Below are 21,873 nucleotides of genomic sequence, written 5' to 3'. Positions count from 1 at the left end.
GTGCTGCTGACATTGGGGTCCTTTGGCCAGTTAAGCCACTCCCATTCAAGTTTTATAAGTCAATCCTAAACCTTTATGACAGATGTGCTTTTTTGCTCAAACTCCTCTGAATTGGCTTCTCCAGGCTGCAGCACAAGTGTTCTGGCTGTCGAGTATGATGTTTTGGCCATGATAGCAGGAGTACCCAGAACCTGCCCTCACCATGATGGCCTCTTCACTGAATCCTTAGGAACAGTGGGGTGAATGGACATACTGTCAGGGCAAGGCACTGGGAGTTGCTGTAGCTGGGTGTAAGCCACCACCCCTGGGAGGGCACGTGCTCTTTGCACTGTGAAACTGAAAAACGTTAAGCAGCTGTAGCCACACCCCTCCCACCACTCCTTGGGGTAAAAGGACAGATCCCTTGCAAAGGGGAGAGGGGAGAGAAGCAGAGCCAGGTGGCATCTGCCCTGGTGGCTGAAGAAAGTCAGGGCCCAGCTTCCAGGGGGCCAGCTCTGGTGGAGGGACTGGTGGAAGCAGGCACCAGGCCAGACGTTATAGTGTTGGGTTTGAGCAGGGGAAAAAAAAAAGGGGAAGAGAAAGAGCAGTCTCAGGCAGTGAATGGGTCACACCCAGCTGATCGTTAGGGCTCAGGTCCCCAACCCAGCTCTAGAAGAGCCAGAGAGTTCTTACTTGCTGCATCTCCTGGAACCAAGCTTCGAGTAAGTGCCCTGGATGTAGGGAGCATCTCGTCTGAGATGCTATCTTCCTTCATTGGCAGGTTGGTCCTTTGCAGACCTACAGTTGGAGTTAAGCTAACCCATGGGTCACGGGGAAGCTGTTGTCCTCATCTCTTTGATTGTTAGTTCTCCGGGAGCTGTATGTCTTCACTGACAGGGGGAACTGATATACACTGGATACAGTTCTTTTACACAGCTACTTAGGAATTTCTCTGGCGCTCCTGAGAGGCCTTCCTGGCTGACATATAGGTGAACTTTCAGTTAATTGTGTGAGGGCTTCAAGTGGCCAAGCTGACAATGGAGAAAGACATGAGACTTGTCAAAGTCATGGACATTTCTAGGAGAGAGAAGAATGCGTTGACACTGGTGTGCATTGTCTTCAGTAATAAACAGGCAGCTCTTACAATAGAATACAGTGATTAGTGCTTCCATTATCTTTGCTTGTGCTACTCTGGTAAACTTCTGTGGCAGTCAAGTGACAAATGAAGCCTGGTGCATGGGAGTGAGAGGACTGAATCAATACTGGGTTGATTCCCACCGAGAAAGAGCCTCCAGAATCCCTGGTTCTAGCACCTGGGGCACCCCTGCCAGTTAAGGGGACAGCCCTTCCACGAGGGAGGGTTTGGGAACATGTTTTACCAGCACCAGTGTGGTCCTCAGATTGTCCTCCATTCATGTTTCTGTTGCAATTCTGGTCATGCATTTCCTGACCAAGTCCCCCTGTTCATCTTTGTGTCCTTAAGGCCTGGTCCGTGAGAGACCCTTGTTGAAGAGATTGTCCATTTATAGAGAAGAAACAGCATGAAGCGTAGAAGGAAAAAAACGTGCTTAAGAAAAGTGGCTTAAGAGATGTGGGGTGTGGGAGGGCTCAGAACAGCAGAGGCCACCAGAAGACCCCTTGGTGCAGGCCCCCTTTCTGCATCTGCTGCCCGCATTTCTCCCATATAAGCACTTACTATTAACACATCTCTCTCATCTCCTGGATGTGAGCCCCCAAACCACGGTTTGCGCCTGTGTTGCTTGACACAAATCCTTCTACGCACTTTTTCAGGGTTACTTATTTTCACGCTAGTTCTAGCAGACAGTCCCCCAAAGTTCATGGCTTATATATGAGCCACAAGTCAGTTTTAAGCTGGACTGTCCCAAAGACCTTCTGGAGAGGCTGGTTTTTAGGAAGGACATATTGGAGGTGAGGCGACTGCCCTCTGCTGTATTCCAAGGAAGAGCAGCCTCTAAGAGGTTGGCTGACCAGGGAGGTCTAAACAGCAAGCAAGCCAGGTAGGAGCCAGATGAAGATGCTGGCAGAAAGGTTCCTGGCCTCTCCAGTGCCATGTAGAGACAGCTGCAGAGGGACTGTCAGAAACCAGGGCAGTGGGGCAGGGGTGCTGAGGCAGGCTGGAGTCTGGATGTGTGGGGAAGGTAGAGCGGAAGGATCACCGATGCATTGGGTGTGGGGTACAAGAGGCAGAGTAGTTGAGGAGCCGGCACTGATTTTGTTTCTCGGCTGGAGCAAGTGGAAGGATGGAGCTGCCATTGACTGAGATGGGAAAACGGGGGTGGGGTGGGGGGAGGTGGTGCTGGGGGGGAGCTGGAACCGTCTGGGCTTGTCCTGCTTCTGGGCCCTAGCCCCAGCTGAGGGGAATATGTGCGCACCCACCCTAGGTGACTGACTCCTCCCTTGGAGGCGGAGACATGCAGAATCTGGGTTAAGGCATTGTCTTATATCTGCTACCATATTCCTTAAATGGAGGAGGCAGGCTAGTTAATTAACTTGGGCCAACCCATTACCACTGCTGCCTGTTCTGCGTCACCAGCAGAGAACAGGGCTTGGGGAAGTGGAAAGCTGGAGAAAAAAGGTGGCCAAGTGCAGGCCCGGGGTGGGGGTGATTTGTGCATGCAGGTGACAACACACTCCAGCCACACACAGATCTCTGGCCTGACTTTCTGAGGCATTTTTGTCCTGCATTTTGCCACCGGCTGCCCTGGGTAGGTTTGCAGCACACTCATTGGTTAGCGGTGTTCTCACAGTCGGACACTTAGAGGCACAGTGAACCTCTTTCCTGGGTCCAAGGCCCTGTGCAGCACAGAGACTAAGAAGTGGAAGAACCTGGGTCCCTGGCTCAGAAGGGGAAGGAGGAAGCAGGCCTCCACAGAGGGAGGACTGTGGTGGGTGCTGGCCCTCAGAACAGGATCCTAATGGGTGTTCAGCCCCGAGGCACAGAGCAGCCACTCCTCTTCCCTGGGGGGCTGGGATGGGGTCCGACCCTGGAGCCCTTATATCAGCCAGCTTCTCATTTTACCATCGAGGAACTTGAGGCTCACAGAAGGTGCTTTGTGAAGGAGACGAGGCTCCCGGTGGCTGACCATTTCTGACACCCACCACACTGCCTTTTGGAATGGCGCTCCGTTCACCCATCCCTTCCCCACGGCAACCTTTGGGCCTGGGTGTTTGGTTTAGGTACCACGATCACTGTAAACTCTGTAAACTGAAGCACGGGCAAAGTGCTGTGGACCTGGGTGAAAAGTTCTGGCTGGAAAGTTGGGTAGAAATGTCAGTAAGCTCAGCTGGAGGGAAAGAAAGGCCTTCTCCAGGCTCATCGGTGGCCCCCTTAAAAGTGTGGCTTGGCACTAGACGCATTAGAGGCTAGGCAGAGCCAGGAGACTCGCATGCCCGATGCCAGTCTCTGCGCCAGGCTCTCTGTGGGGGTGTTACTCATCTCTTTACATCCTGGTGAGGTGGGTGTTGTTACTCCTGTTTTATGGATTGTGAAACTGAGGCTGAGGGGAGCTCAATAGGTTCCACCCAGCCCCCCCAGAGAGGGGAGTGACACTAACTGAGCAAGTACATAGCCTCCTGCACCCAGCTCCGGGCTTCCACAGGGTTGACTCGAGGGTCTGGGTCACACAAGGGCAGGTGCTAAGAACCCTCTGTGGAGCAGGCTGTCCAGGACCTGCTGGGCTTGGGGCCAGAGGGACACTACAGGCCTTCCTGTCCTCTAGCCTTGTCTTCGTTCCTGCGGCATCGGGCCTTTCCTGCCCAGTTAATACCTGAGCCTTGGAGGCAGGCAGCATTCCTGGCTTTTTATGGTAAGGAGGCATCTTTGACTTTGTTTAAAAGATTAAGATCTTTTCTAGGCAGTTGGCTTGTTTGAAAGAGAAAAAGATGAAAGATCTGCTTGTTTCCACTAATCTCATGCATTTTAGGGTAGGGAGGGGCACAGAGGTGAAGCATCCAGCGGAGGAAGAAGTCCCCAAAATGGGCAAATTATGATCAAGGAACCCTTGCTGCTAAGTTCCAGCTTGGCCTAATTCCTGCTGCCCCTGCCTGCCAGAACCTGTGCCTCTGCTCTGCTTACAGTGGTTCATCCCACGTGTCACCCTTACCTGCTGTACACCAACTGGCGGTCTTCTCCACGGTTCAGCACCCTCCTAGGCTTTCTCAGCAGCCTGCTCAAGTTTGTGTTATTTAAGGAAGAATGCTTTTAGTGTGTCTCCCCACCCCAGTAGCACACTTCTCTGTTTACAACCATTCTGGCATTTCCTGTGCACCAAAACTTGACTCATTGCCCTTACATTTCTGGGATGTCATGTAGAGGCACACATTTATTCATTTATTCCATATATAAGCCAGAGCTTTCTGCTGCCATTGCCTGCTGTTCTGGAATATTTAGAAGCCAGACCTTCCTGGTCCTTGCCCATCTACTGAATCTTCCTTTACTGGTAACTGACCTGGTCAGATGCCTGGGAACAGAACAGGAGCTGTTTTGGCACTGGACGCACTCACACACCAGATCTCCCTTTGCCTAGACAGGAGCCTCTGACTTGCCCTTGGCCATTCTGGAGATACTGCTCCTATTCCTCTGCACTGGCCTTGCCCATCCCTGTTTTCGTAGCCACCGTGGCTCTGGCCCATTCACTTTTTGTCATGGGCAGCTGTACCCCACCCACTCTGTGCCCAATTGAGGTTTGTGTCCATGTTGTAGTGTTTGTGTCCATGCTGTTGTTATTCTCTTATTTGCTGGGATTCAATGCATCCACGGCCCTGAAACCCCAAGGGTCCCAAGACGCCTCTTGGGTGTGGACCAGGTCTGAGTGGAGCCCTGGGTGGCCCCAATTCCCAGCTGGCTCCTGTTGGAATGAGGCTAACCTTGGGTGCCCGGTGGGAGAGATGGGTCTCTTTTTCTCTCCTGGTTGAACTAGCAGCTCTACAGTCACCTCAGAGAACTTGCTTTCTCAACATTAATGCCAGCTTCCATCCTAGCGTGTATCTGGGGTGGTGAGATCCAGGTCCAGCCAGGTGATATTGGGGTGGGGGAGGGACAGGAGAGATATCAAGGTGTCCTGAGCCTGATGTGGGATTAGAGGGGACAAAAGACTTTCTGGATTGATTGTCTGCTAAAGTGGGTTTTTTACTTCTCGGTGCTCTGTTCATTTCCTGGCCCCAGGTGGAGGTCTCCCTGCCACCTTTAAGCCCTTTTCTCATACCTCCTGTAGAGAATAAAGCAGCATCCTTTCCTAAGCACTGTATGTAAGTATGAACTAGTGGCTGTGAGTTTTATTTTCATCATGACCATTTATTGGGTGCCTAGAATGTGCCAGACTTTAGTCCAGGTAACTAATGTTAGTGGCTATAACAGCCACCTCCCAGATCTCAGTGGCTTCACACAACAAAGGTTATTTCGTACTCAAGCTCAGCTCCGTGTAGGAAGGGGTAGGGAGTGGGGGCTCTGTTCTGCCCAGACTCGAGGACCTAGTTTCTTTCTGTGGAGTCCTTTCCTTACCCTGGGCCTTGGAATCATTCACTCAGTGCCCTGCTTCCAGCCAGGAATCAGGAGGAAGGGTCCCTTGGAGGATCCCAAGCCCCCCAGTCTGTGTTCAGGCTTGAATGAGGCACCTAGGAGGATATGGAAGAAGCAAGGAGTTTAAGTCTGGCATTCATAAGACACAAGGTACCCCTCTGCTCACCCCGTGGTCACACCAGGAAGTGCGTTATCTTGGGGTACAGATTGGCTTGCCGTGTTAGGGAGACTGAGGCAGGGCTGTTGGCTGCTGGGCACTGGCTGTAGGCGGGGGGCTGCATGTGGGAAGTGGCAGCTGTCTCTCTCAAGTTATTATCAGGAGTGATGTGCCAGTGGACACTGTGATGCCTTATTGATCTGTGATCGTGGCTCTCCTGGATTGGGGGTTTTGATGGAAAACTTCCTCTTTCTGACTCCTGTAGTAGCCTCCTCCTCAGGGGCTGCTGATTCATGCTCTGATTCACTCGAGCCTTTCGTCTGACTTTCTCTCCTTTGCTGCCTGTATTTGGAGAGCAGAGAGGCCCGGGGAAGGTTTGCTGGGAGCCTCTTCCCTGTCTACAGCGACAGTGACAGGGTGGGCTGGGGAGGCTGAGTGCCCCAGTTGTATTTGGGCTCTTTGCTTTTGGTCGATTCCGGTAGTTCATCCATTACCTCCATGTGACCTTGAGGAAGTCACCTTGTCTGGACTTTGGTGATATCATCCGTGCAACTCCTCTTTAAGGTTATCCTCAGAAGACCCCCCCCCCCCGCATTGTTTAAGACAGATGAAAATGGAGTTTTGTGGCTAGTTCTTCCCACTCTGCTCCAGTTCAGCTGCTCTAAGAACTTACTGAGCCAGAGGGGCCTCCAGAACTCCTTCTGCACCTAGGAGCCCTGTTCTGTGGAGGAGGAAGGCAGACCTTTTCCAAGACCGGCTTCCTGAGAAGCTTCCAACGTCACGAATGCCATGGACCTACATGAACCACCACATCCCTCCTGTCTTGCTTATGCTCCCTCTGCCATCACCCCCTGCCCCCACACAGGTGGAAGGGACATTACTGGGTTTGCTACCAGGTTGATAATTGGTGTCTTCTTGTCAGAAAGGGTCCCATGTCTTTCACAGAGTGAGAAGAGGCAGTTAGTTTCATGAGTTACTGCTTCTTTCTTTCTTCTTGCCCCCAAGAAAAAAAATTTCCAGTTCCCTGAACAACTCCCACACGCTCTCCTCTTTGATGTAAGTGCAGTTTTTCCTCCTAATGAGCTCTGGTCTTCAAATGGGGCCAGGAGGAAAACTGGGGACCTTGGGAATATAAGAATCCTTGGCAAATTACTTTAAATTAATGAGACTAATCAGGAAAATCGAGTTCAGTTGCACAGATCAGATCTGTGTTCTGGGTCTTGATAACTTAAGTTGCAGATCCTAATTAAATGCCCTAAATATCCATGTAGTGGCTCTGAGGTCCTGTTGACCCAAAAGCTTCTCTGGTCTGTGAACTCTGTGAAATGTAAAATTAATCTGTCAATATTCCCCTTTAAGCATTTCTATCCGCAGGCTCCTGTGATGCCTGTGACACCCTCCGCCCTCCTAGGAGAAGGGACCCTGCAAGGGGAGAGGTAGCAGGTAAGGGAGGTCAGGGCATTCGAGAGCCTCCCTTGGGCTGGCAGGTAGTTGGGGTACAGTTGCCTTCTGTCAGGTGACATGTCTGCACTGTCCCAAGTGTAGGGGAGTGATCACGGTTTCATTACAGGCTGAGCAGGGCAGCCAGGCAGGGCAGTGGAATGCTGCAGACACACTGGGAAGAAGGTCAAGAAAGAGGAGTGCCTTCTTTGAGCCGATTCATGCTCAGGGTGCTGCCTCTGCCTCTGGCCAGCGTGGGGTGCAACTTACAGTGATGCAAGAGGATGACCTTAAGTTGAGACAGGGACCTGTTCCCCGTGGTCACACCCCCAGCATGGCCACCTTCTCCATGTGGTCTCCTCCTGGATCTTTCCCTCTATGTCCAATCTTTTTTTTTTTTTTTTTTAAAGATTTATTTATTTTAGAGCGAGTAAGCCAGATAGATGTAGGGCTTGATCTCATGACCCTGTGATCACGACCTGAGCTGAAATCAAGAGGCAAGTGCTTAACCGACTGAGCGGCCCAGGTGCTGCAATCTGTGCGCTATCTTTTTAAATGACTATGATCAGAACACAAGTAGAATATTTCAGTAAAAACATGACGCAGAGCTGATGTAAACATTTTCTCATGCTGTTGTCTTTATTGTAGTCATTAAAATAATTAAGCTTTTTATTGAAGTATAAAAATCACTCATGTACAGTTCAATGAATTTTACACAGTAAATTCAGTCTTAAAACCAGCGCCCCAAACAGGAGACAGAGCATCACCAGAGAGCCCACAAGCCTTCTCCTGCCCCATGTGCCCTCTCCAGTCAGTATTCGTCCCTCAAACATATCACTGTCTTGACTTCTGGCACTACGGACTCATTTGGCCTGTGCTTGAACTTTATAGAGATAGAATTCCCTAGATATTCTCTCATGTGACTGGCTTTTCCCCCTTGACATCATTTCTAAAAGCCATCTGTGTTGTTTTGTTTACAGCAGATGGATGCTTGGATTGTTGCTTGAGTTTGATTACAAATGTTATGCTGTAAATGTTCTTTATACCTTTGTGAACATAAATATGCATTTCTGTTAGCAATTCCTCTCTGAGCTGTATACTAGGTCACAGTGTAGGTGTATGTTCAGCTTGACTAGGTACTGCTAGTTTTCCAGCATGGCTGAGCCATTTCACCCTCCACTGGCAGTGTCTCGGGGCCCCTTTTATTCTACATCCTTACCAAGACTTGGTATTTTCTTTCTTTTTTTTTTCTTCCATTTTTAGCTATTCTAATGAATGTGCAGGGATCACATGGTTGCAGTTAGTAGTTTCCTGATCACTAATGAGGTTGAAGAAATTGTCATGTGTTTATTAACTTTATCATGACCATTTTAACAGCCATGTGATAGTGTATCTTATAGATACTCCAGAATCCACTTACTTGTAGCTGGGCATTTAGATTGGTTCCAGTGTTTGTCAGTATAAGTAATGCCTCTTTGGCCTGATGACAAGAATTTTGTTTTTGTTAATAAATTTTGATATATAATGTGATAAATAATTTGATAAATTTCTAAAATGCACATTCCACTTAAAAATGTTATCAACAATATAGGTGAACCCTATAGTTTCCCCTAGGTCTGCCAACAAAGCACGTACTCATGAGAAGAACAAACAAACCTCTTTTAGAAGACTACTTTAGATGAATATAAGGAGTATTTAGCATTCCTTTGTTATGAATGAGTTTGGTCACTTTTCCAAAATGTTTACCACATGTATTCCTCTTTTATGAATTCATATCTTTACCACTTGCATTTTTAGTGAGGTGTTTTTTTGTTAATTTGTACAAGCATTATTATAAATTACAGATATTAGTAGTGTAAGTACTTTCCCTGTTCTCTTTACCATTTTCATTGCATATTGTGACTTTGTATGCCTCTTGCTGTCAGCTGCCACTGCCCTCTCGGCTGAGGTGCCCAGGCTAACAGTCCCTAGGTGCTCCAGTGGGAGGGGGAGGAGCTCAGCCTGCAAGAGAAACAGAGTTTGCGCGAGGGCCAAGCACACTTCTGCCTATCATCTGTACCCAGACTCCAGGTATTTCAGATAGCTCACACACTGGGTCCTGAGGTCTGCCCTGACAGTCTCTCTTGACTGAGTCGGAGCCTGGTGTTCTGTTCCACAGGAAGGCACCCAAGGCCCACGCAGCCACGGCAGGGTAGAGCCCTCTTCTGTTTTTGCACATTTGGTTCTCGCTGCAGCCCTGTGAGACAAGTACAACCAGCCTCATCTTAGACACCAGAAAGCAGAGCCTCAGAGGGGCCCGGCAGTTTCTTCCAGGGCCTGACATTTGTGAGCAGGATGACTGGGACTCAGATTCTCAGCTCATTTTTCCTTAACCACATCCAAGCCACACAGTGAATGCTTTAGGGCTGGTACGTGTTCCCCTGGATCACTCCTGGAAGAGGGGAGTGGGAATGTGCATTTTCTGTTTCTCATTCTTTTGGGCATCAGCAAAAACCTTTGCTTTTGAGCCAAAAGATTAGATTGTTGTGTGGAGCTCAAAGGAACTTATAGTAGCTCTTGGCTTCCCCATATCTTCCCCATATCTCTAGGCATCTCTGATAGCATAAGCATTGCGTTATAATATGCATTCTCAAGAGCTTCATATTTGACCAGCTTGTTAAGTTTATAACTTTCTGTTTTTAGATGATGGATTTGGACGAGCTTCTATGAAGAAATGCCACGTGTCTCAACTAGTCCAAGAACAAACATGTCCAGTAAGTTGCTGGGTGAATGAATATTAACTTGAGAGCAAGAACACAGGCCCTTTGGGGGCACAGGTGTTGACAGACTTTGAGAAGACAGTGTCTGGATACGTGGAAACCTTTGAAAGGAGTGTCTTAAATCAGCTTTATTGTACCATCTAATTATCTTCACTTCTAAAGGTTGGTTCCTTCTAGACACAGCAGGAATTGTAGCATAGAGGGCTAGAAAAACATGAAACTCACTTCTTACTGCTTAACCCACTTCTTAGAGCATAGTGTGTGTTCTGTGCCATGCCAAAGCATCTGGCTGAATCTGTCTGATTCAGCCTGTGTTGGCACTTTGCCCAGAGACTTCTGTATCCATAGCACAGCACTGTCCACTTGAGTCAGTCATAAATGACACACACATGTGTTATAGGAAAGCAAGCCCAAGACCAAAACACATGTGAAGTTTCTGTAGCTCTGGGAAGAAAGCGAACGGGTTGGAGAAAAGTGCCTTTGTCTCTCTAATGTTCTACTGTGCAGCCAGTGGGCTGCAGACCTCTTTGTGTATATCATATCCTTCTGGCAGAGGTGAATTGATTTAATTTTAAAGATTCTAAGAGACTTGTCAACAGAAAAGGCTAATAAAACAAGAAAATTTCAAAAGCCTTCTTTTATGATTATATCTAAACCATCATTTCATGTAGTATGTCTTTGTTGAAGAGATCATGATTTCCTTACATAATCCCATGAGCATATGTACTGGTGGTATTTGAGTGTTAGTGTTGAAGAGCATAGAGGAAGAGGTCACTAGACGGGGCCTAGATCATCTGACTCTCCATTCCTGGCTCCTCACTTGCCCATGTTAGACCCATACTGTCTCCATGAGAGCGCAGTCTCTCAGTCACCATCCGTGTTTCATACCAGTATTTGTGCCTCTTTCTCAGGACTACTGCCACCTTAGGGGACTAGGGCTTGGTGACAGCGCTTCCCGGGGAATCAGGCGTGGTCTGACCCAGGAACAGGAAGTACAACATCACCAATGACATCATGACAGCAAGAGAGCACAGCCCTCGCCATGGCGCCAGGGCCCGTGCGATGCAGCGGGCTTCCACCATTGACGTGGCAGCCGACATGCTGGGCCTCTCTCTGGCAGGTGAGCCTCATAGGACCTGCACTGGGTTTCTGGTACAAGGTCACAACACATAGGTCCCACACCATAGAGGAGCTGGGAGGGCCACACCTGCCTCCTGGGGTACCCTGAGGATAGTCACAATAAGCCCCCAGTGACTGCCCCAGGCTGGAGGGCACCCTGGTGTAACATTCTTCTGGTTGAATCAGGGAATGGGGAGGGAGGAGGTCAGCTCTCTTCCTGGAAACTGCTTCCGTTGCAGTCTGCCCACCGGCAGTTTTCCAGCTTGGGTGGGCACCCCCACAGCTCATTTGCCAGTAGGCGATATGGGAATGTCCACAGTGCCCATCTGGCAAGTGCCTGTCTGGCAAGTGCCCAGGCCATGATCAAAGCCCTACTTGTTGTGAATATGCAGAGCTGAGTAGGGAGGGGGGTTTGGTCTAGGAGTCTGAGACTTCTTAGGAATCTCAGAAGCAAAATGTTTAGAAAATGAAGTGATCTCATATACCAGTTTGTGAAGTGGGGGTGGTGGGGAGTAGAATGTTGAGTCTTTTGAATAAAATCTAAATGCCAGGAAAAGTTTATTAAGGGTGACTTTTTTCCCTGTCATTTCTTCTTTATTCAGGAAATATACAAGATCCAGATGAGCCCATTTTAGAATTCAGCTTAGGTAAGTATCTTTTTTAATTTTTTGTTTAAAAATGTATGTTGCTTAAAAACAAAAGCAGGATCTTGGCATGAATTTGTATCAGAAAAGTCACTGCTGTTGAATTGTTTCTAAGATGAAGCCACGAGGTGGGTGTCAATGTCTTGTGCATGGTAGGGAACCTGGAAGCCTCAGGCCTTGGGTCTCTTCAGCATGCGTTTCCTCCAGGCTGGCAGTGGTCAGGGGGCAGGAGATAAGTGCCCACAAGTTGTAAGGACAGCCCCCCTCCTCCTAGGGGAGGGTTGGAGAGGTGTGAAAACTGGTTCAGGGCCAGGGTTGTCAGACCCAGCCATAAGGCCCTGTGCAGTTGAGTTTACTTGTCTAGCCCTTATTCCCTGCTTTGTGAATGAAGGTGATGACACCTAGTGCTTTCTCACTTGGACAGCATCAGAATATCCTAAATACTGCCCTGAATGTCCTAAACTTGTCCTAAAAAACTGTAGTAGAATGTGCTGGCTCTGGAATCAGGGAAGCACGGCATTACTGTGGCTTACCCAAAAGGTCCAACCACCTGGCCCACCAGTTGCAGATGGTTCTTTGCCTGAGCCTGACGTTATCTTGTGTTCCTCTTCCCCTTCCCTTGTCCCCTGGGCAGTGGTGGCCGGGAGGTGGTATGACTTAAAAAGAAGCATCTCCTCAAGAGTCAGATGACTTGGATTCTAGTCCAGATTATTACAAACCAACCACACAGCCTTGAGTCTGTCGCTTGACCTTACTGGACCAGTTTCCTCATGTGCTGTAAGGGATGTTACCATTTGAGAGACAAAAAAGATCATGGTGCTTAAAGCAAAATCAGACAAACAACTTTGACAAATGACAAAATATTTACAAATATAAGGGCATTATTCTCAAATTAATATTATACTTTGAAAGCATCCCCATTTCCAACCGAATGCCCCTAAACAAATTCAGAGGGTTTCCCAACTGTGACTTGATGGCTGGTTCTGCACTGGCAGGGAGTCCTGCATTTTGAACTAGGGACAGGAGGTTGGGAGAAGCAGTGTTTAATCCTGCTGGGATTCCCGCAGCTGCCCACTTCCAACCTCGAGCTTTATTGTTTTTCACAAGTTGTAATACTAACCCAAGAACCTCCAGTTTCACAAGTGAAAAGTGAACTTATTCCCACCCCCTTGCCTTAAGTCATCTCACATGTCAGGAAGAATAAGAAACAGAAACACACACATTGTGCAGTGAGACATTTTTGGAACCCCCAAAATGTAACCCATGAGGAGGAGGGAGCAGATGGAGAGGAGTGTGGTCACACCTTCATGGCTGTGAGGCTGCTGGATTTATCCCAGAGATACTGTGGAGTTTAGAGACAAAAGCAGGGACTTATTGGAAAGTTTGTGTAAGGAAGAGTTTGGGGTTCAAGTTCCCACCACACTGTCAGCCCTGCATGGACTGGTGGTTACTCTTGTAAGAAACTTGGGAGGCAGAGAGGCTCTGGGCTGAGGTCCATCAGCTCAAAAGAGAGTGTGATGAAGGGCCAGAAGTCTACTGAATAGCAGCCCCGACCAAGCCCTCCCCAGCCTTCTTCCTCTTCCCCTAATTTTGCCAGGCTTATTCTTCAGGAAGGAGGCTCTCACTCTGGAGAAAGTAAACCATCCACTTCCACTCCCCTCAAAGACACAAATGATGGCTTTCTGGACCCCAACCAAAAAGTAGGCTGACCAGCCACTCAGGGGCTGTTGTGGAACCCATCCAGCCCACCCTCATACTCAGCCTTCTGATACCTCATTCTTAAAAATGAATGGGCATTCTTTTGTGCATATATAAAGATTGGTTACATGCATACTGGTTGCATCTTTATTCATAATAGCCAACACTGGAAACAACCCACATATCCAGCACCAGGAGAATTCACTATGGTACATGCATACAGTGGAATACCACTCAGCAAGGAAAAAGAAAAGGTACTGATACATACATGATGAATCTCAGAAGCATCGTGCAGAGTGAAAGAAGCCAATTCAAATGGTTGCGGTTGTATATTTATGATTGTTTATGTGAACTCAGGAAGACTAATCCACAGTGACAAAAGACCTATCAGTGGTTGTCTAGGAGTACTGGTGAAGACCAACTGGAAGGAGCACAGGGGACCCTTTGGGCAATGGAAATGTTCTCTCTCTCTCTCGACTGTGGTGGCTATATGGATGTATACATTTATCAAAAGTCATTGAGCTCCACACTTAAAATGGGCATATTTTTTTACATACCCCTCAAAGTTGATTTAAAACAAAATGTGAGAATGGTTAAAGATTGAAGGCTTTTGTAGAAGGCCCACACATGAAAGAAGAAGTAGGAAAAAAACAGAACTTGGAAGAAATGCAGACATTAAAGAAAGTAGAAGAAAATGTCAAAAAAATTTATAGCCTCAAGAAAAGATGGCATATCCATAAAATAAGAACAGGATGCTGTTTAAAAAAAAAAAAAAGAAAAGAAAAACAAGGGCAATCTTAGAAACTTAAAATATGATTTTTTAAAAATACCTTAAAAAGTCAATAAACGTTGGAATATATTCAAGGAATTATCCCCAAAAGTAAAAATTTTGAAGCAAAATAGAAAATGGGAGAGAACTTGAAATGGAAAATTAGCAAATCCAGGAAGCCCGACATTTACAGGAAAAAAAACAGAAAAGGGTGGAAGGGAGGGGAATTACCAAGAAATAAGAAGTCTGTTAGAACTGCAGTGTTTCTGGGTGACAAATGCCTACCAGGGCCCAGCATAATAATTGAAAAAGCCCCAGAACAAGGCACATCCTGGTGAGATTTCAGAGCACTGGGAATAAAATGAAGATCCTTAAACTTTCAGAAGGGGAAAGAAACAAAACAGGTCATATCCAAGGACTGGGGTCAGACTGGAGCAGAGGAGATTCTCAGGGACACTGGGAACTTGACGATGGAAAGGGAGCACCTTTACTGTGAGTGGGAAAATATTTCCAATCTGGAATTCTCTACTCAGCCAGACAGTCAAATATGAGGGGAGAAAGAAACTTACTTCAGCTTTGCAGACTCTCAAACTTCTCCCACATCCTTTCTCTGGAAATGAGTGGAGGATGTGTTCCACCCAAATGAGGGAGTAAATTGAGAACAAGGAAGACATGGGAGCCAGAAAACAGGGCCCAGCACAAGAGAAAAGCGAAGGAAATCCCACTTAGCTCATAATAATATTCACTTAACTTTACTAATGCAGAATATGGATTTAACAAAAAAAACCTTGAGCTAAACTGATCGAGTATAGAGACAGGATGAGAGTTGATGTAACCAAGGTAAAAATCTTCACTCCTGTGATAGAAATCAGGATATTTCTGATTCTTGCAAATCAAGGATGGTACAATAGCCATTTGATTGAGGCACACGGGGGAAAAACAGCTTAAAAAGGTAAGGGTGAGTTTCATCTTAAGTTATTTTTACCACAATGGGGGAAAAAAAAGAGGATTGAATGGTCAAATATTTTATGTTAAGTTTAAAATTAAAAAGGGCTCATTTTAAAACCTATAATAGAGGAAAATACCCTATCAGAGATAATCACAGTTGGCATTTTGGTATGGATCCTTCCAGAAATATTTTTTTATACCCACACAGTGCTATACAGAATTTTTACTGAATTTTTTTTTTTTTTTTTTTTGCCTGTAGGGGTGATGGGATTATCTACAAAAATGTCACGCTGGTATTTTTTTCATGTGGCAAAATGTCACTGGTATTTTTTCATTGTAATAAACCTGAAATCTGCCCCATCACTTCAGATGCCTACGTAGACTCTACTGTATGGCTGTACCATGTTTATTGTAACCAATTTCCTGTTTAGATTCTTTCTAACTTGCCAATATAGATACCACCCCAGTGAATACATTTGTACATAGATCTTTCACACGTTTTGGTGATTATTTCCTTGAGGTAAATGCTTGGATACAGAATTGCAGTCAAAGAATATGTAGTTGAAATCCATTTTATTGCTTTTGCCTCAACAGCACTTATCCAGCTGAGATTTCAGGTGATCATGACTTCTCTGGGAATATGCCAAAGCAATGTAAGCAACAGACAGCAGATGTGACTTTGGGCTGCTGAGGGAAAGAGCCATGGAAGCCCTAGGGCTAGGAATAAACACTGAATGAGACTTAGCTGTCTAGGGGTTGGGTCTGAAGAGCAGTTACCTACAGGAGGGTGTGTTTTGAAGGTGGCAGTTGGCTGATTACCCCTTACCCTGACACCAGTCTTCCCGGCTTTAGCCACCTGTTATACCTCAATCTGTCCGCTGTCACTTGTGCTTGAAAGACTCAAATGTTCCTGCTTCACGTGGGTATGAGAACCCACATCTGACGAAGGGACAAGCTGAGTGGCCTTCAGTCACTTAAACATGAAGCTTAAGGGAGGACAGACAAGCAAGTGAAATGGTCAAATCCCTGACTCCTGCTGCACCAGACCTAGCAGAAGAAATCAAAGAGAATGTTCAAAATGAATAAAGTGTTAAAGCTTCTAGAAGAAAACAGAGGGTCACTCCCAACCTCAGGGTAGGCAAAGATTTCTCCGTGCAAAAAGCACTAACTCTGTACTTTAGTGTGCTATCACTGCCGTAACACAAATTACCATTGAACACCTTGAAACAACACAAACTTATTTACTTAGGTTAAAATCCAGTGGGTTCAGCGTGGTCTCTGCTTAAGCAGATTCTTGACAAGTTATAAAAAGGAACAACAAGCACATGGTGAAAAAATGCTTTGCATCATTAATCATCATGGAAATGCAAATTCAAACATCCATTAGAACAACTATAGAATAAAGACTAACCCTACCAAATGTTGGTGGGGATGCAGAACAGCTGGAACTCATATACATTGCTGATGGGATTGTAAAATGATGCAGCTACTTTAGAAAACATATCCTCTGCTATAACCCAGAAATGTCACTGTTAAGTACTTATGCAAAAGAAATGAAAGCCCATGTCCACAGAAAGACACAAACAGGAGTATTTATAGCTCCTTTATTTACAATGGTTCACCGCCAGAAACAACCCAATGTCCATTAATAGAATGGATAAATAAATTTTGATACATTCATACAATGGAATCTAACTCATCGGTTTGAAAAAAGAGAGTGATTATCAGTACATGCAACAATATAGATGAATCTCAAATTCAAGAACAGATAAAAGTGATGGAAATCAGAAGTTGGTTGCAAAGGTAGAGGAATTGACTGGGAAGTGTGAAGGGGAAATTTCCAGTCTGGTGTTTTGAAAAAGTTTTTCATCTTGTTTTGGTGCTGGTTGTACAGGTGTGTATGATTGTCAAAACTAATTGAATGGAAAACCTAAGCTCTTTGTATTTTATTATATCCAATAAATAATGAAAATTCATAAAGGCCTGTGAGAAGATAATACACATGGATAGAAAACTAAAATTGTTTTTCCAAAGCAAAAATCAATTTCTATATTTTAAATCACCAATGAGCATTTTTAAAAATGGAAATGATGAGGGCGGGAATCGGCAGAGTAAGGATCTCCAAAGAGCCTCTCCTCCATAAAGGGGCAGTGAGAACACTGGCAAAAATGGTCACAATCAGTTATTTTAGATCTCTGGAAACCGACCAGACTTGCCACAGTCTGGGGAGCATGTATTACTTCTCAAAAAAAGGTAATTGTCCCTACAATTGTGTTGAACTTTGATTTACCATGTATTTCATCAGTTCTAAGATGTGTGTTTTCTCATGTTTTACTTTCTATTTAATCAGAAGGTGTCTTACAATCAATAGCGTATCATAATCTAATGGCCCCAGGTCCTTTAGCTTTCATAGTGCACTTCACAACAGATAGGGTGTTAGATTCAGTGGTAAAATGTGATCATTGTTCCTGTGGGTCACTTATATGCTAGAATGATCTGAGTATTGTCTATTTCAAAATGCTTGTTAGTACAATAAATTTTGCAACTGAAACAGTTCCAAAGGAAACTGTTAGTTCCAAAAAGTAACATTTTTAGTAATCTGGCTTTTTTTTTTCTTAAAGATTTTCTTTATTTACTCAGAGAGAGAGAGAGAGAGAGGCAGACAGAGACACAGGCAGAGGGAGAAGCAGGCTCCATGCAGGGAGCCTGATGTGGGACTCGATCCCGGGTCTCCAGGATCATACCCTGGACTGAAGGCAGCACTAAACCACTCAGCCACCTGGGCTGCCCAGTAATCTGGCATTTCATATGAATCTTATAAGGAGAATAGATGAGCAATGACATCTTTAAAAAAAAAAAAACACGTTTGTGTTGCAACAGATTTTTAAATTTGCTTCCAACATGTATTCACACAGAGACCTTGGCATGCCACAGCTTAAGGCTAGCCACCACAGCCATAGGATGCAGGCATGTGTAGCTGTGTTGATTTTATAAACTCTGTGGCCGCTTAGCTCAACTGGTTAGTTCAGTTGGTTAAGGTCAAACATTATGGGTCATCAAACATTATGGGTCAGACCCCATGTGCGGTTGTGTTCTCTAACCCATGGACACAGAAAGTGCTCTTCAGCTCAGCCTTCCACTGATAGTTAGGGCCTAGTTCTCATGGGAGTGGGAGACAGGTGGAGAAGAGATTGTTTCCAATGGAAAAGGCCACCTCCATGTGATGACTAATTGTCTCATCCCCTTAGTGTCATTGACTTTTTATTTGTTTGCTTGCTTTCTTTGGGTGTGTTTGGAACAGAGAACTAATTAGAGCCTGATTTTAAAGGATTTGTTTCTTTCCTTTCTTGATTCTATAGCTTGCAGTGAGTTGCATACTCCATCGCTAGATCGAAAACCAAATAGTTTTGTAGCAGTGAGTGTAACCACCCCTCCTCAGGCATTCTGGACGAAACATGCACAGACGGAGATCATCGAGGTAGGTACTGCTGGCTCTGACCCTGAAGCTCTGCAATCTTTAAACATCGCACGATGTTTATAGGCTGCGGGTGACCTGAGCGCCCTCCATGGAATCCCAGTACATGGATGCTTTTCTTCACATTCATATGAGTGGCATTATATTTGCCATATCCCTTACAATTATGGATTAGCTATTGGCTGGTTGTTTTTAAACAATGATCCTATGAGGTTATTGCCTTTTAAGAGGTAAAGAGCTCATTCTTCCTTGTCATTTTCATTTGGCTGCTGCTTTTGGAGAATTGTGTTCTTTAATCAAAGTTTGGAGAGCCATTAACTATTAACCAGCCTTCTTACTGGGCATACCCATATTTTTATTGGCTCTTTTTGTAGATCCTTTTGCATTGTGTGTTTTATATTTATATTTTACATTAAATTAAATGATGTGCATTCATCCTGGGACTTTTAGAAATCCCTTTTAGATAATTGAGCACCGTATATGAATTAAGAAACTAAGTGTAGGATCTGTGTGAGATTGTGCAGGATTTTGTTTGTGACATGAGCATCTATATTAATAGCCCCTCCCTAGCAGTCTCAAACAAACATAAACTGCGTTTCCTCCTCTTCCCCCTTCATATTCTGGAACCCTTTTTCATTCTCTTGAAAACTTATTTCCAAGTTCAAATCAACAATTTTGTTTTCGAAGCATTTGCTGAGCTCTGCCTGCATGGAGCACAGTGCCAGGCGCTGTGGTTGACACAAATACCTTGAAGGCCCAGTCCCTGCCTTCAAGGAGCTCCCCATCCTGTGAGTGGGGAGGCAGAGTGAACATGGCCTCTCTCTACATAGCCATGTGGGAGGGGGTGGAGTAGAGAGATGAGAGCAGCACCTGGGAGGTGGGAGGTGGGGAGCATCCAGCTCTGAGGATTGGAGAGGCTGCCTTGGTGGTGCTTAGTGAAATTCTGACTTAAGAGATCTGAGTGCGGCTCAAGACTCTGCAGTTCTCACAAGTTCCCAGGTGATGCCATGCTGTCAGTCTGGGGACCACGTGTTGAAGAGCACACCAGAGTTCTGTGCTAGTTTTGCAAAGGCATGCAATAGGAAAGCATCATGTGGGTTTGGAGAATAACCTTATCCTGTTTTGTGTGTGCAGAAGGCCTAAGTGGAAGAACAAAGGAGAGAAGCCTTGATCATCAGGCCAGGATTTTGTATGGGCCAGTGCAGGCCTTTCAGAGAGGAGTCGCCTGACTAGATGTGTTTCAGGGAGGTCCTAAGTTGGTAGTCATTTAGGGGAATATGTAGGACCTGACTGGCAGTGGGAAGGAGTGAAGAGAAGGGGTGCATTTGACAGGCCCTGGAGGTGGGTATGTGGGGGCAGTTCATTGTTCCTGGGTGGTTGAGAATGATGGAGAAAGAAACACCAAAGCAGACGTTTGTAGCCTCCTTGGGAATAGAGCCAGAAGTAGCCGTAACCAAGGGCAGATGAAGAGAAAGGTTGGGTGGGCTGCGGCCCCAGCAGGCCACCCAGGAGGTGCTGCCCAGTAGACCTTGAGAGACTAGATCTAGCAGCTGCAGAGGGAGCAGAGCTAGAGGCATGGAACCCACAGTAGGCACAAACAGGAACATTAACCATTAGGCTGAGATAGTTAACCACCGCCTGAGAAAGAAAATATGTTATGGGACTCTGGGGGAGCAGGACTAAGCTGCCAAAAATGGGCACCTGTGAGCTAGAAACTAACAGCTTGTCTTTTGAAAAGGATAGCCTTAAAAGGGTCACTTCTTAATTATTCCAACTATGGGATTCTGGAAATAAGAGATGACTTAAGCCATTCGTTTCTTTTTTCATCTGCCTTTGTACATCCTGAAGGAACAAGCCAAAGTAGTAGATCCAAATACATTACTCATCTAAAGTTGTAATACCAAGAATACATGTGGACATCCAACTTCTTTTACTTTGAGAGAATCCCTTCTAGTGAACAAGAGAATCCCTTAGAGTGAGCCCTCGGGTGTGGCTGTGCAGTGGGCTTGCCTGTGGTGGCTGCATCTGTAGAGGTCTGTCACACTACTTTGTCCTTGCTGAAAGTAGTGTTTGGGCTTGTTTGTAGGCATCCATGTAGGCTACCATGAGAGTCTGTGTTGATCCAAGTCAGTAAGAAGACTAGTGTCTCATTCTGAAAATGTTGGTGTGTTTCAAAAGCAATTACTTGGAAAAACATAACACTGTATTCTGATTTTTTTTTAAAGATTTTATTTATTTATTCAGGAGAGACACACAGAGAGAGAGAGGCGGAGACACAGGCAGAGGGAGAAGCAGGCTCCATGCAGGGAGCCTGGTGTGGGACTCGATCCCGGGACTCCAGGAACATGCCCTGGGCCGAAGGCAGGCGCTAAACAGCTGAGCCACCCTGGGATCCCCTGTATTCTGATTTTATTCTCTTTTCTGTTCTAGGGAACCAACAATCCTATATTTCTAAGCAGTATTGCCTTCTTTCAAGACTCTCTCATCAATCAGATGACACAAATCAAACTCTCTGTGTATGATGTCAAAGATCGATCTCAGGGAACAGTTAAGTAACACGTTGTGGTTCATGAGATTTTGTTCCCTTTTTATAGAGTTCTGTAATCATCTAAGCGAGAGGTGAACACAGATTAACTTCACTGCTTTGCTCACAGATTAACTGATGTTCAAATGTATTTGTCTTTAGGAATTTCTTCTTGAGCATCCCTATTGGGCTCCTGAGATAGGGTCAGATGTGTTGTGGGAACCAGCCAGCTGGACTTCTCTAGGGCCTGATATTGGATCAGAAGTAAAGCAAGCGTACTAATGCCTTCTCTCCCCACTTTTCCTCAGATGTATTTACTGGGCTCTGGAACATTCATTGTCAAAGATCTGCTCCAGGACAGGCATCATAGGTTGCATTTAACACTAAGGTTGGTATTTAACTTTATTCCCTTGAAAGGATCTAGAATTATGCAGTCCAGGGACAGAAGGCAGGAAAGGCCTCATTTCCTGCACAGAAAGAAAGCCCAGCCCCTCCCAAAGGCTGAGATAAGTGAGGAGGTGGTTACTCACCGAAGTGGGATTAAAACTCAGCCTATCAGAAGACCTTTAGGGAATGGCAATGTGCAATATCCATAGGAAACATAAACCCTGTTGTATGCGGATCTAAAGGAAAACCTAGATACGAATTTAGTAATACTTAGCATTTTTGTCTATTATCTTTTCCCATTAGAATATGATCTCCAAGGAAGCAGGGTTTTTGTCTACTTTGCTTCATTGCTGTATCCTCTAGAACAGAGCCTGTTTTCAACAAATATCTATGGGAGGAAGGAAGGGGAATCCCCACTTTATCCCTGGAAGGGAG

The 21,873-nt window shown here is 45.7% G+C and overlaps 1 protein-coding gene across 17 annotated transcripts in view; it reads left to right on the top strand.

Moving 5' to 3' along the window:
• The window catches only part of INPP4A (inositol polyphosphate-4-phosphatase type I A), a 134,949-nt gene that overhangs the window by 66,179 nt on the left and 46,897 nt on the right, over positions 1 to 21,873 (top strand). For 8 of the 17 annotated variants that reach the window (XM_038551059.1, XM_038551067.1, XM_038551057.1 and 5 more), the window contains exons 2-7: positions 9,798 to 9,868; positions 10,786 to 10,994; positions 11,596 to 11,640; positions 18,412 to 18,530; positions 20,958 to 21,074; positions 21,360 to 21,439. In XM_038551059.1, the coding sequence (XP_038406987.1) occupies positions 10,889 to 10,994; positions 11,596 to 11,640; positions 18,412 to 18,530; positions 20,958 to 21,074; positions 21,360 to 21,439 (467 nt within the window). In that variant the 5' untranslated portion in view covers positions 9,798 to 9,868; positions 10,786 to 10,888. Of the gene's footprint in view, positions 1 to 9,797; positions 10,037 to 10,785; positions 10,995 to 11,595; positions 11,641 to 18,411; positions 18,531 to 20,957; positions 21,075 to 21,359; positions 21,440 to 21,873 lie in introns of those variants that run through there. The other 9 variants (XM_038551069.1, XM_038551068.1, XM_038551061.1 and 6 more) reach the window with 2 other exon arrangements.

This window comes from Canis lupus, chromosome 10 (assembly GCF_011100685.1).
Source record: "Canis lupus familiaris isolate Mischka breed German Shepherd chromosome 10, alternate assembly UU_Cfam_GSD_1.0, whole genome shotgun sequence".
NCBI lineage: Eukaryota > Metazoa > Chordata > Mammalia > Carnivora > Canidae > Canis > Canis lupus.
Note: the sequence above shows the minus strand (reverse complement) of the source record. Positions and strands in the feature narration are given on the sequence as shown.